The 14,025-nt window shown below is 46.0% G+C and overlaps 1 protein-coding gene across 8 annotated transcripts in view; it reads right to left on the bottom strand.

The window, feature by feature from the left end:
• Nucleotides 1–5,392: 5,392 nt before the first annotated feature.
• Nucleotides 5,393–14,025, bottom strand: part of DDX59 (DEAD-box helicase 59) — a 39,724-nt gene continuing 31,091 nt past the window's right edge. For all 8 annotated transcript variants that reach the window (XM_033099682.1, XM_033099689.1, XM_033099686.1 and 5 more), the window contains 5 exons: nucleotides 13,491–13,580; nucleotides 9,926–10,177; nucleotides 9,090–9,242; nucleotides 8,473–8,601; nucleotides 5,393–5,859 (listed from right to left, as the gene is read on the bottom strand). In XM_033099682.1, the coding sequence (XP_032955573.1) occupies nucleotides 5,596–5,859; nucleotides 8,473–8,601; nucleotides 9,090–9,242; nucleotides 9,926–10,177; nucleotides 13,491–13,580 (888 nt within the window). In that variant the 3' untranslated portion in view covers nucleotides 5,393–5,595. The remainder of the gene's footprint in view (nucleotides 5,860–8,472; nucleotides 8,602–9,089; nucleotides 9,243–9,925; nucleotides 10,178–13,490; nucleotides 13,581–14,025) is intronic.

Raw genomic sequence — 14,025 nt, 5'->3', positions numbered from 1 at the left:
TTTCCCAGCTCCATCTACCATGTAAGCAGCTATGTTTGTTTTTCCTTCCGGGATAGTTCGAGTTAGTAAGAAAAGCCAACAAAAAGAACATGAGTCATTCTCACCTGCTCACTTCACTGCCCTCTGGTCTTTCCATTATTTCTTCATCACCTTCTACCATCATCAAGTGCAGCAGTCACAAAAATAGTTACGTGATTGGTTTCATTTTACGTTACCGAAAGCTTAGAAACTGGTCACCTAACTACTCGATGGACGATCATCGAGGTCTTATTAATGATTTGATTAAAGTCACAGATCTGTGTTCACAATTTCCCCCTTAGTTTTCAGCCTGCTTATCTCCAATGCAATAGTGTGATGGAACAGCATTCCTCCATCATAGCATAAAATTTTACAGTGAGTGGCTACTTGCTCTTTCAACCACAGAAAACACCATCTTCATATTGATTTCTGAGGGGTCCGCTCCCTCTCCTCACATAGAAACATGAGCACAAAGCCAAGCCTTGATGCTCCTGAGATCAAGAAACTTGTTCATTTTCCTCCTCAGTTATTGTCAAATAGCATCTGCCCTTCCCGTGGGCACCTGTACTCACCACCCACCTGTCCTGTGCTCCATGTGCCAGGATGCGCCAGGAATACTAAACAGGGAGGGGATGCAGCGCTTTCCCCAAGGGGGTCAGGGTAGCCATGAGGCAGCAAAGGGCCAAAAGACAGTGGTCCTGGCTTCCAGCTAGGCCGCTGCCACCTACGATGCCCGATGCAGGGAGCGGTGAACTACTTCCACACCATTCACCTCACCGGTTGTCACAAAGCCCCAAAACTCCCAGTCACCTGCTGCACAACTCAAGGGGGCGCTGTTTATGACGTGAAGCCGCCCAGCAGCTCGGGGAGCTTGCTGATTGGTCCATCCTGGGTCACTTGTGTAGAGACTGAAAAAATGAAGGCAATTAAGTGAAACCCTCCAATGACTAGAATTTTCTCAAGATTTGAAAAGTTGATAACGAAAGCTCAAGCAAGCCTCAGAGACACAGTCTCTGCTTTCCAAGCTGTTGGTCTGAAAGTTTGAGATCCATAGAGAAGCTGGGCTTTGTGTAACAGACCTCTGCATAGGTCTAGAATATCGTGAGCGGTCTCCAAGACAGCCTGTAGACACAAGTCCTGTGCAGCAAACACGTGGCCTGGCTTCCAGACCATTTAATAAATATTAAATTAACATCATTGATTTTAAACCTGTGCGGGAGTGACCTTCACCTTCCCCAAGTCTCGGGGGACAGTGGGGCGCTCTCAGTGCCTCGCCCGTTCCTGGTTGCCAACCTCACCGCTGGTGCTGTGACCATGTTCCCGGAAGCTCTGATGCACAGGGAAGTCTTTGAGCAATGGTGCTCGGTACATTCTAGAATGCAGGGAAAGCCCCAGCATGTGGCTGAGGCTGGGGACAGTGGGAAGAGGATTGTACAGTGGCAATCAGTGAAGGGGGTGCGGGGACAGAGCCAGCAGTGCAGTTTCCAGGCTCTCGGCCTCACATGGAAAGGTGCTCACTCGGGTAGTAAATGGCCATCAGCTGTGATTGGATGGCCATCAGCTGTAACCAGTGAGCCATTGGCCACTAATATAACTGCCGTGGCTACACTAGCAGAAAAATGGGGGCTAGCAGGAAGATGGTGGCTGAGCTAGCAAGAGCGGATTGCAGTTAGCAAGTGGGGTTGGTTGGCAGAGAGAAGTGGACAGCAGGTGGCGGATCGTGTGGCTCCTGCTTCCTGTGTCTCCAACCAAGCCGTCAGCGAGAATATAGTGGTATGACTCCCCTATCTATGGCTCCGTGGGTGTTCCTTTTTGGCCTCACCATGTCCTGCGTTCTTATGCGGGGAGCGGGAACTGAGACCCCGCATGACACCCCGCATGACAGGGGGCCTCGGACACCGGCCGGGACGCAGAGGTGACGCTGCCAACCTAGAACCGCTGGACTTTCCTGGGCAAGGCTGCATCAGAGACGCTGCGAGTCACACTCGAGAAAGTGTCCTGCTCTGGGGGCAGCGGTGATCAGTGACAGGGGCTTGGCGTGCGAAGGGCCATTTCAGTGGCTCTAGTATGAGTCAGACTGAGGCGGAATCCTGGGCTCCTGGGGCAGCACGAAAATGTGCACATTTTGCAAATAAACACACAGGGCAGCTGAATCAGCAGACAGGAGCCAAGGGAGAGAAGTGAGTCAGTGATGACACCGATTGTGAGCAGGACCTGGGGAGCGGCAGTGCCCCAGGCACCGAGAAGTCAGGAAGAGAGAATTAGACTTTTTATAAGGAAGTTGACGAGTCTGGCCGAATTCGAGCCAAAAGATTCAGTGGGAATTGAAGCCACGTAACTAGGGCACACATGCAAGGGCAGGACTGAGGGCCGTGCTTCCATAAACTACACTGGACTGCAGGCGTTTTTCCTACAGAGTATGTCCTTCGTATCCCACAAGACCGTACAGTAAGGCGCTCCCCTGCTGCCGTCACCGGGCTTCCATCACCACCAGCCTCGTCCCAAGGACAGTTCCCTCTGCACATTAGCTTGAAGCAGATCCCAGACCTGGAGAGGGGGACGGAAGTGTGAGGCAGAGGAAATGTAGATCTGGGACGATCTTAGAGAAGTTTCCAGCAAACGTTCTCATCTCACGGAGGAGCCAAGCTAGCTAACGAGAGGTAGGAAGGAATGTCCCCTAAGGAAAAACAACAGCTGGGGAGCCGTACCTGGAACCGAGTTATTCGCAAACAGCTCTGCCACGTTTTCATCTTTCTGAGATGAAAGGAGAAAAATAAGGATGACACGCAAATTTTTTAGAAAGCTGAAATTCAAGTTTTAAAAGGACTGTTTGTAAACATTTTATACATTACTATTTGTAAACATATCTGAAAAGTAAACATCCATCTTACACTTACTTTGTCATTCTGTCAAACAGCACCACCCCACGTGCCGTCCATTATAAAAGGTGACTGGAACAGATTCTTGTCCTAACAGCAGGACAAGAGAGCTGTGTTTACTTAATTATCATTGGTTGGTTTTCACAGTGTGGCCTGGAGCCTCCGGGGTCACACTAAGTGTGCCTGGTGACAACAAAAGAGCCCTATCTGTCCGGAGTCAGTTTACTTGTGGCTGCCAGGAAAGTCACCTTGAATGACATGTCACCTCCTGTACCATACCTGCCTCCATCATGGAACAAACGTTGTGTTGACTGCAGTCAGTAGAAAATGTAACCAGGAGGTAAGAGGTGTTGGTCTGAATTGCGCAGAGGGGCCTCATCCGGATACCATGCATCCTGCCAAAAAAAAATAGGATAGTTTCTTCAGAAAATAGGACAGTTCATGGACCCAACTGAGATTTATTCAAGTACATTCATCAGTGAGAGTCATAGGTTAAATATGTGGCAATGTTTTCTGTAAAGATGCTACGAAACCACATAAAACTTGAGCTTCTGAAAGTGTACTGCTTGGTATTAGAAATATCGGCAGAAGGGCACTGAACGCATCTTCTGAAGTGGCACTGCGTGCTGCAGAGTCTAAAGCCACCTGTGATTTTAGGCACGAAGGGGTTTGGTACGTAAAACACGTTTGCTTCAAATCTGGCAATGAAGCCATCAAAAGGTTAATTCAGTCCCTCTGTCTTATAATACAGTTACTGGATGCATAAAACAAATGTCTGAGCGTGTATGACTGGTTAGTTGTATCAGCTACTTAAGTCTTCAAACCGTATAATAATTTTTTTCAAAAACCCATTATTTAAAATGTTATAACATGGCACACCGCTGTAAGCCTGCCATCACTCCTTCGGAAGGACTAGCCCTGATTCAGAGAGGACGTCCTGCCTTCTTGTTCTTTCTTTCATGTTCTTTCTTTCATGAAATGACAGACGGTAGCTTTTTGAAACTCACGTCTTTAATTGGGCAGGATACTAGCGACACTGGGATGGGTTTTTACAAGTTGCAAGTTGTAGTCTGTAAAATACCCTGAGTGATTAAGCATAGCCAGCCCTGCAGTGCGGATGGCCAGAAGGAGCGGTGAGGGAAGGAAGTGGCGCTAAGGGAAGGATCTGGGGAAGGACGAGGCCGGCAGCGGTGATTTGGAGAAGCAGGGAGCTTGTGTGGGAGGAAAGCACTGGGCTGCCTTCTGGCTCACGGGGTCTTGACACATCATGACGTTTACTTTCATTATGAGCCTGAGTTGGGGCTCCCACCCCTCAACACCGTCTCATCCACCGGCCGCCTTGAGGGAGTGGGTTTCAGAGGGAGGTCAACCATGCCCACGGCAATAAAAGGCTTCAGAGGCCAGCAGGCAGGACGCGTGGTCATGAGGAGAACAGAGCTGGCAGCACAGTGGTGGGAGGGGCAGGGAGGAGAGGGCAGCCTGCCCACCAATGAGGCTGAGTGGTGAGCTGACATCACAGCCCGGCATGACTGACTTTTGCTTAAACATAGTCTCCTACAAATGCTGATTGGCGAAGCCATCTTCTTTTTCTGTCCTTACTGCTTTTATTTCTACACGAGGTTGAGTCTAGCGAACAACTGCCCTTCCTCTCGTGAAGTGACCAACGCTCTCTGGCACTTCTACCTGTTAAGCTCTGTGCCAATGTCTGTGCTACAGCACCTGGGACCTCCGAGAGGCCTCATCCGGGCCCCTTCAAAGGAACACACTCCCCACTCAGCACTTTGCAGACGGGAGACCCGGGAGCATCAAGTCTGGAGGGTTCACACACTCTTTGGGGACCCTCTGACCCCAGGCTTCCCTTTGGGTGGAGAACTCTGGAAGAAACTGCCTACACAGGGACTCTAGTTAGTTAGCTAAAGCCCCCACGGCCCCTTGGGGAGAATGCTGAGGATACAAATTTTGTTTAAGTGTCAACATTTAAGTAACATACTAACTAAATCCCCTGTGAAAATGATACTACTGGCTTTTAAAGCAATGAAAGCTTCCAATGTATCAAAGCACAATGTATCTAATATGCTCAATTGAATCAGCAAAGTGACATTAACATAAAACAGGAATTGCAAAGCAACATTAGCATAACTTGACATTAGTTTGATAAGCAGCCCATATTAAATATAAATTTGTTTACCGAGCTGAAGGGAAGACAACAGAATAAAAATAGACAGTTCATACTTATCTTTTCAAAGTTGCACTGATCGTGTCTTCCACTTTCTATCATCACTTCCTTATTCCTAATGTTCATTTATTCAACACTAATCCAAGTGCTAACACGCTTGCAGGGTGAGGGGGACAGCAAATGAAAGAACTGCCGTCCTGCGTCAGACACCTTGTGGTGCAGGTTTCTGGTTCTGACAACAGCTCCAAGGAATAGTTATGTTTTTTTTTAAAAAAAGGCTTTGTCCAGAGAGAAAAAAAAATTATTTTATTTAGCAATTCATTTTCTATGTTGTTTTTATGAGAATTTAAGAGAAAAATAAATATGATACTGTTGTATAAATTTGATAGTCCATTAAAAAATTTTAAGGCTATTTTAAATTTTATTTCATGTACATGTCCCATTTATCAAACGACATGTGAAAATATACAGAGATTTCACTGACAGTACACAATGAAAACGTATTCCAAGTGGCCTAGCGAATCACTTTTGAGAATTGCTTTTATCGTGTTTCCTAATAATGTCCATAAGATTGTCGCTTGTGACCAGAGCGCTGTGTGTCTGTTTGTCCCTCTGCTGTTCCTTCCTCTTCTGGTCATGGAGGTAAGGCGAATTCAGCAACTGCGGCGGGAGGATGGAGCCTGTGGGCTTCACCCTTTTTGCGACATCCCAGAAGAGTCGCTTCGAGTTGTTATTGATGAAGGTGATGGCTGTTCCGGTTTGACCTAATCTCCCCACTCGGCCAACCTGAAATGAAATGCAAACGGCATTTTCAAACTGTTCCTATAAAATCTGAGTGTCCCTTGAGCGAAAATGAAGCCTGGTATTTTAAGAGGCTTCCCTGAGATTAACATCCACTCAGACAGCGTGTTTTGCGTGGTGCATCTCAACGTATTTGTGAGGTCGGTTTCGTGGGCTGCCGCCAGCATGGTTTTAATGACACAGTCCAAGTAGAAAATAAGAAAGCAATCACATGTAATAAAAAGCATTGTTTGTGAAACTTGTGTTTCAGTGATGTGTGTGTGTGTGTGTGTGTGTGTGAGAGAGAGAGAGAGAGAGAAATCAGGAATGAGAATGGCTGCTGAGGGGAGGAGGATGTGGTTTCTTTTTCGGGTGATGAAAATTTTCTGAAATTGACTGTAGTGATGGTTGTACAGCTCTCTGAATATACGAACCCCACTGAATGCACAATTTAAACAGGTGAGCTGTAGAGCATGTGAATTACATCTGCTGAGACATTTATTCTGAGATATTTTCTACTGAGATTTAAAGCTGTTTGAAAAAAAATAACTGCAAGTCTCCAAACTCTAAAAGACAATTTGATGTTAACACACATGAAATTGTTTCCCCAGAAGCTCCCACCCCCCAAATTAAAAAGCAGACACATGGGAGTAGTTATTATAATTTAAATATACATATCCTTTGACCGAGGAGGACTCCTACTAGGAACTTGTCCCCCAAACAGCTACCTACGAGGATGTTGACTGCAGCGTTATTTAGTGAAAAACCCTGGAAACATCTAAGTGTCCAGCAGGAAAGGATTTGTTAAGTACATTACAGGACATATGTACAATACTCTGCCCATGTGGCCGCATAAGGAGAACCAGGCAGATTAAAGAAGTAAAAACATTTAAAGAGCTCAGAACGGCACCTGCCCATAGAGAAAGCACTCAATACATGCCCACATTCACTGATTGGTATTTACTGTGCGTGCGGATAAGGAAAGACAGCTAAGATATACCATGTTTCCCCACAAATAAGACCAGGTCTTATACTGTGTTTACCCGAAAATAAGACCAGGCCTTATATTCATTTTTGCTCCAAAAGACGCATTAGGGCGTATTTTCAGGGGATGTCATTTTTTTCATGTACAACAATCTACATTTATTCAAATACAGTCATGTCATCTTCTTCTGAAACATCGTCATAACGTACTAAATGCATCCATCTGGCTGACGATCTTAACTGGGGCTTATTTTCGGGGTAGGTGTTATTTTCGGGGAAATATAGTATTTAATGCAGAAAGCCAGGCAGGCAGCAGTAGGTATTCTGTGGTCCCAGTGGTGTAACAAGTGTAACAGGGCACACACGTACGTGTGTACAGGCACACATGCATTTCTATTTTCTGCAATGGGAACTCTGGGGACCACTCAGAGGGTGACCTTACAGACTTACTTTTCATCTTCTATGTTTTGTTATTTGTATTATTTGTTATTGTGCGTATGTGTACTTCAATCATTGAAACAAACAGAACATCCAGATACAGAACTAAGAAAGCAGAAAGAGCTAGGGCCATTCTGAGTCAAGGTTAAGGGGTCCACATATGTCACCAGCCCCCGAACCCTCACTCGCTGCACAACATGTCAGGTGTTCTGTGTGTTAACAGCAAACCCCAGGGTTAACCTGGGGACAGCAAGAAACGGTTAGGTAATTATTATCAGCACACTCTACTCAAGAAGCACAGACACTTCCTAAGTATTTTAATGCTTTAGAAAGAGTTCCATCCACAATTACTAAATGTGTGGAAGAAAATAAACTTTGGTTGTTTGAACAATCAATTCCGGTGGGACAGTGAACTCCCTGGTGTGCAGCTAAGTGAGGGGATGGGGTGGGAGGGAAGGAGGGAAAGAGAAAGGGAGGGAGGGAAGAAGGACGCTGCTGTCATTGAGTGGAAGCAAAAAGCAAAGCGACAATGCGTCCAGGGCCCTAACAGCCTTTCGGTGGGCGATCCAGGTCAGCATGGCACTCGGGGGTGATTCGAAGAACATCAGAGAAAGGCTTTCCTTGAAGAGTCTGTAAGTGATGCCAGAGAAGGGAGACAGGTAGCAGCAGTGAGATAAGGCAGTGCTAAGAGCAGGCTCTATTTCTGCCAGAAAAAAGAGCTGCTGTTATCGTTGGCAGCAGAGGGAAGAAACAAAACTATAAAAGGTGAAAGACGAGAACAAACAAGGATACGAAGAGCAGATGAAGACAAGATTCCTAAAAAAACAAATACTTTAACAGATCCATTTTATTTTGGCCCGCTATATCTACTTCAACAAAGCCCCTTTTTTTCCTGCGTATAAAAGCCATTTAATGAGCTCACTGAAGAAAATAAAAAATATAAAGGAAATAAAAAGAAACCAATGACTTAAAAACTTTTTTAAACTAACGTTTTAGGGTATTCTTTCCAATTATTTTTGAAATGCATTTTAGGCACATGTAGTTTTTAAAAATAAAATTTAGTTTACGTATACATATTTTAAAAGCAAAAAAATGTCATTCGATGGCCGTTACAGAACTTTTTTCTTATTTCACTCTCCGTTCCACTGACATCGCCTTGCCCTGGAAAAGCCAGGTGGAGAAGTATGAACCCTTTACCTGGTGCACGTACTCATCCATGCTCGAAGGCATGTCGAAATTCACCACCAGTTTGACGCTGATCAGGTCCAGGCCCCGACCCAGGACGCCCGTGCTCACCACCACCTCGTACTCTCCGTCAAGCAGCCCCTGGCCAAAAAAGCAACACAATTCATTACTTGAACGGAGCTTGTGGGGTCGTCTATAATCCAGACAGCTTTCCTTTTTTCAATGCTCTCTGCAGTATTGTTGCTGCGGTATCTTTGCAGGAAGCAAAGTCTGAGGACACCTGAGCACAGTACGTAACAGAAGTCCCTTCCTACGAGTTTACCCAGGCACACCTTTCCCACAGGTGAGGTATGCTCCCTCCAGCCCAAAGTGGCCTGCGTTCAGAAATGGTGGCTTCGGATGAGTTATCGCATCAGTGCACGATCCCTAGGGACCAGGCTGGCTGCTCCCCAGACACAGAAGTCTGGGCAAGAGCGGTCAGCTTCCCGGCCACTGCGTGCATGCCGCAGTTCTCAGTCGTGAAGGGGAAGGTCTGCATTAACACCAGCTGTACTACGGTGTGGTGTGTCTCGAAAATGAGGCAAAACAGACTTATAAGAAACAGACGGAAACGGTATCGCGTGTCAAACCTGCAGTATGTTTTTCCTTTCAATTTGAGACTTCTCAGAATGCATAGATATGCTTTTCAGGCCTGTGATTTTCTGAACTGCCTCACTCAGCAGGTCTGCTCCCAGTCTGCAGTCCACAAATACTAGCACAGGAGGCTGAAAGAGCTTCTTATCCTGAAACATTAAAAACACGAATTTAAAATCATCCCTATGACATAATTCCAATGGGAAGTTTTTCTGAAAGCATTTAGCATAATAAGATTTGTAAACATTGTTAAGGAGGAAAACAGGCATCTTTTGTTCAAATGAGTGTTTTCTTTAAAACAGGCACAAACAGAAGTCAGTCTACTGCCCTTTACATTTCCCTGTAACTTCATTACTATTGCAAAAATAATAAAAATTTAAAATTTAAAAAAAATCTTTCAAAAGCCAATACAAACCATACTATCTTAATACTCTATCATTGCATAATATATCACCTACTTAACAGATTTCTTTTTAAGTCAGTTGTTGTTCAAAAAAATTCTATTTCTCAAAACAGGACAGCCAAGAAAGAACTTCTCCATCTCACCTTTTCTATAAAACCACTAAAGATTTTTGAAACAGAAAAAAGAAACATCCTTTAGAAATAATCTTGATATTTAAATGTCTTCCTATATAAAGGAAAATGAAAACCGAGTCTGTATCTAAACAGCATGTTTTCACAAATAAACACTGATTGATTCTCAGAATTCTGAGGGAGGCAAAGCAATGTACCAGGGCTAAAGTCCCCAAAGCTGCGTCTAAAAACCACTCTCTGCAGACTGTGAAACATGCAAACTCCATCTATGGCACAGCGGTGACAGCATACTACTCACATTTAAGATTTCAAACAGTTTTTTCTTTTTGGCGGGTTCTTCGACCCACAAAATAATCTGCCGCACGCTGGAGCAAGGCAGGTTCTTTCCTCCGGCCGTGATTCTCACAGGGTCTTGCAGAAGCCGGGCAGCCAGCTGTTCGATGCTGGCTGGGATTGTAGCTGAAACCAAAACGGTCTGACAGTCATTAGGAACGTTCTCCAAAATGTCAAGCACCTGCTGCTGGAAGCCCATCTTTAGCATGGTGTCAGCCTAAAACGAGATCCATTTCAAGTCAGTGCTTGACAGGAAGACCCAGAGCTACCCAAGAAAAGACTGACAGAATGAAGAACATAAAAAACTAAAAACTCTTACACAGAGAAATACGCCACAATGTCAAAAGACAAAAGTTCAACTGGGGAAAAGATACACTTACATAGAATGACATATGGTGTAACTATATGTTTACAATGATATACAACTTGGATAAAGCCAGAGGTAAACAGAGTCAGAGGTAAACACCAGCGTCCTTTAATCCAAAAAAAAAAAAAAAAAAAAAAGGCATCTTCCTCCAGCTTTTCCGGGAAGTGTTCTGTTTTTGTGTTGCAATGTCTTCATTGCTCAGGTTGTCTTTAAAGCCTGACGATCCAACTCCCATCTCTCCTGCCAAAACTTCACACCTGAGGGTCCCCAGGGCTGAACATCCACTCACCAGACCTTTACCGAGCCGCTAGCAGTGGTCGATGCTTCACATTTATTGAGCATTTACTATGTGCCAGGCACCTTTTCAAGAGGGGCCCATGCCCTCATAACACTCCTGTGAGGTAGCACCACGATGGTCCTGGTTTTACAGATGAGGAAACTGAGGCACATTACCCGGTGACCAGTGAAGTGGTGGAGCTGATGTGGACCCTGGTGACCTGGCTGCAAACCTACACCATAAACCCTGAGCTGAACTGCGGTGTGCTCGGAGGTTAAGGCCCATGAAGAGACCCTACCGTTCCAGAACTTAGGGCTAGGAGGGAAACAGAAGGGCCAAGCAGAAGTTACCATATTAATGTACTTGAACTATTTGCATGTTTAAATTACAGCACATGGCATATCGGCCAGTGCTCCTTTACAGCACATGGCATATCGACCAGTGCTCCTTTACAGCACATGGCATATCGGCCAGTGCTCCTCCAAACTCTCATTTCTCTTCCTTCATTGAAAGGAGAGTGCCTTTTCAGATTCCTTTCTCTTCTGATCAATCTCTACATAATGGACCGTCTATGTAGCAGACGATCTCTCTGTGATGGACAATCTGTCTGACGGACAATCTCCATATAGTGGACGGTCTCTATATGATGAAACAGTGGCTTCTCCCTTCTTCAGGGACGTTATTTGTTCTCAGTTCCTCTTTGGTCTCTTAGACAACTTCTTTGTTTACTGACTCATCTCCAAACACCACCAGCCAGACCCTCAGACCGTCTTTGTGTCTAACCTTCTTTCCTTAGAGAAACCAGTAAGTCTCATCGATTTTAATACACACCTCATACCTACAGAGTGTTTCCCCTTTGTCCATCTTTCACATGAAATTCAATACTTCTAAAACCAAACTCAGTATCATTACCAAGCCCTAAGCCTTACCCCCTGACCCTTTACTAAAATGAAAGGCACACCCCTAACTTGCCGAGTCACCTCTGCCGGCTTCTTCCTCGCTCATATTCGGTCATCGGAAGACTCGTAAAGGACGGTGACTCTCAGACATAACTCTCGACGCCGACTGTCTCCACCTGTCTCTGACCCTCCTCACCTCTCATTTGGGCTGCTGGCTGTTATCCCACAGACTCCTTCTGCTTTAATTGCTCTTGTGTGGAGCAAATACCCTTCCTAAACCATCACTTTCAACATGTGACTCCCCAACGCACTAATTCAGAGAGCCTCGTGGCCGCCCACATCAGGGCCCATCCCTCTATAATTTGCCCCCGCCCTAACAACCCTGACTTGCCCTAACTCCTCGGGAGGGACTCAAGCTGGCAGATCGTGTTTCTGCCCCTCCGCATACTTCCTTAATCTCTTCACGTAGAGACGTGACACATCCTCTAGTTTTCTCAGTCTTCTTCCATCTAAATGCCCTGATCAAATCCCATCACCTCGGAAAGCCAGTTTTTACTGGGCCAGTCCACTTACCCTCTCATTTCTCCTTCTGATCTTATTTGTCCAAAACAATTAGCATCTCATACCCAGTCCTATTATTCTACTAACAGCTTAGATCAGGGTGCAGCAAACTAGCTGGTTGCAGGGCGAATTCAGACCTTGACTCTTTTTGTAAATACAGACTTATGGGAAGACAGTCACTGCCACTCACTTACCTGCTGTCTAAGGTTGTACCGGGTAGTTACGCAGAGACCACTCGGCCCCCAGAGCCTGAAATTACTACCCTTTTGTTTTGGTGCCTTAACACTGAGCACGGAACAGAGGTTTCCTGTGAAACCTTGATACTGAAGAAAGTGAAAATGCTGTCAAGAGAAGCCAGCACGAAGGAAACCTCACTTTAAGTTCTATACAAGGACCGTTTCTCAGGCTCCTAAGATGGGGGGACATAAGAGCCTGGGCTTAGAGCAGAGGGGAGCCTGGGCATATGCTCAGGGTGGCAGCACGTCTGATGATAAGGAGATGCCGCGAGCCAGCCCCACCAAAAGGCCGCGTACGCACAGCGCTGACGGAGCAGCGCTTTTCAAAGGGCTGAATAATGTTACTTCTCACTCTACAGGCCTTTGCAGTCCCCAGGGCACTTTCTCAATCTCGGCCTCATCCTCGGCCAGTCTGGAAGGTCTCGTGGCAGGTGGAGCAAAGCCTCAAACCTGGGTTCTGTGGGTCCTGGGACGTGTTCCTTCCACACCCGCTGGAACCCCATCGCTACTTACGGGGCCCACCCAAGGCCGGCCAGGTTGCCCTGACTTCTGCTCACTGCTGGCTGACACCAGGCCTCTGCTGTGTCACCGCCAGCAGGACCTGTGAATGCAGCTGGGCAGGGCACGCAGAAATGGCACGAGGCGGGCCCGTTGGACCTGGCACGTAGTTTTGTGTCCTTATTTAAAAAATAATTTTTTATTAAAAAATAAAAAAATGCTTATTTGCAGTGGGGTGTCCTCAAAGAATGACACATTTCCTTCATATTACTAAGTGAGAAGAAAGGATGAAAATGCCGACACGCTCTTGTAACAAAAAATCACAACCACGGACGCCTAAGTATCATCAGCCACAACCACGTTTCCTGTTCAGTTATTTGCCGCAGATTCGTTTTTGCAGAGAAAGGTGACCTGCGTATTTACAAAGCTATTGTGGACAAGGCAGTGCCCACTGACTCTGTGTTTTCCGTCAGTGAGGAAAAGACAGCTACAGCTTCCTTTCAGTGCTTAGCGGCAGTCTCCCCGGGAACGACCTGAAGACGCACCACTGCAGCTCAGAGAGACCCCTACACGTTTGTCCCTTGGGGGAGGAAGAAAATGCCTGAATATGCAATGAAATTATGTGACTATAACATGCTTTTTGTAAATGATATAAAATTATGTGACTGATGTTTCTGACTACCACTACTTACTTCATCGACTACTACGATTTTCACACTGCAGAGTTCTACAGAGCTCTGTTTTAGGATATCCAGCAGTCTCCCAGGAGTTGCTATGATAACCTGAATAAAAGAGAAAAAGATTAGATAACGTCCTCCTTCTGTCCCTCCCTCCCTTCCTCTCTCCCTCCTTCCCACACTTACTGAGTGGCTAATATGTGCCAGACACTGTGCTAAGTACTCGGAATTCAATGATAAATGTCAGACACATCTGCTCTCATGAAACTCATAATACAAAGGAAGAAACAGATGGAACAAATACATGCTCATGAGCTCAGTCATATACGCAATAAATGAAGACTCTTTCCAGTCCTAGCCACCATCAGAGCTAAACCCTGTATGAGTCCTGGGGGTGAGCAGGGCGTGGGCAGGTCCAGGCAGAGCGAAAAGCATCCACGACCATGCTGTGCTGACAGGCCACCGAGGGAGGAGGGGAAGGGCCCCGGGCGAGGCTGACACCTCGGCAGGACCAGACCAGAAGGGCCAGCAGGCAGCTGACCGCCACTGG

This window comes from Rhinolophus ferrumequinum, chromosome 27 (genome assembly GCF_004115265.2).
Source record: "Rhinolophus ferrumequinum isolate MPI-CBG mRhiFer1 chromosome 27, mRhiFer1_v1.p, whole genome shotgun sequence".
Classification (NCBI taxonomy): domain Eukaryota; kingdom Metazoa; phylum Chordata; class Mammalia; order Chiroptera; family Rhinolophidae; genus Rhinolophus; species Rhinolophus ferrumequinum.
This window is presented reverse-complemented; position numbering and strand designations above follow the sequence as displayed.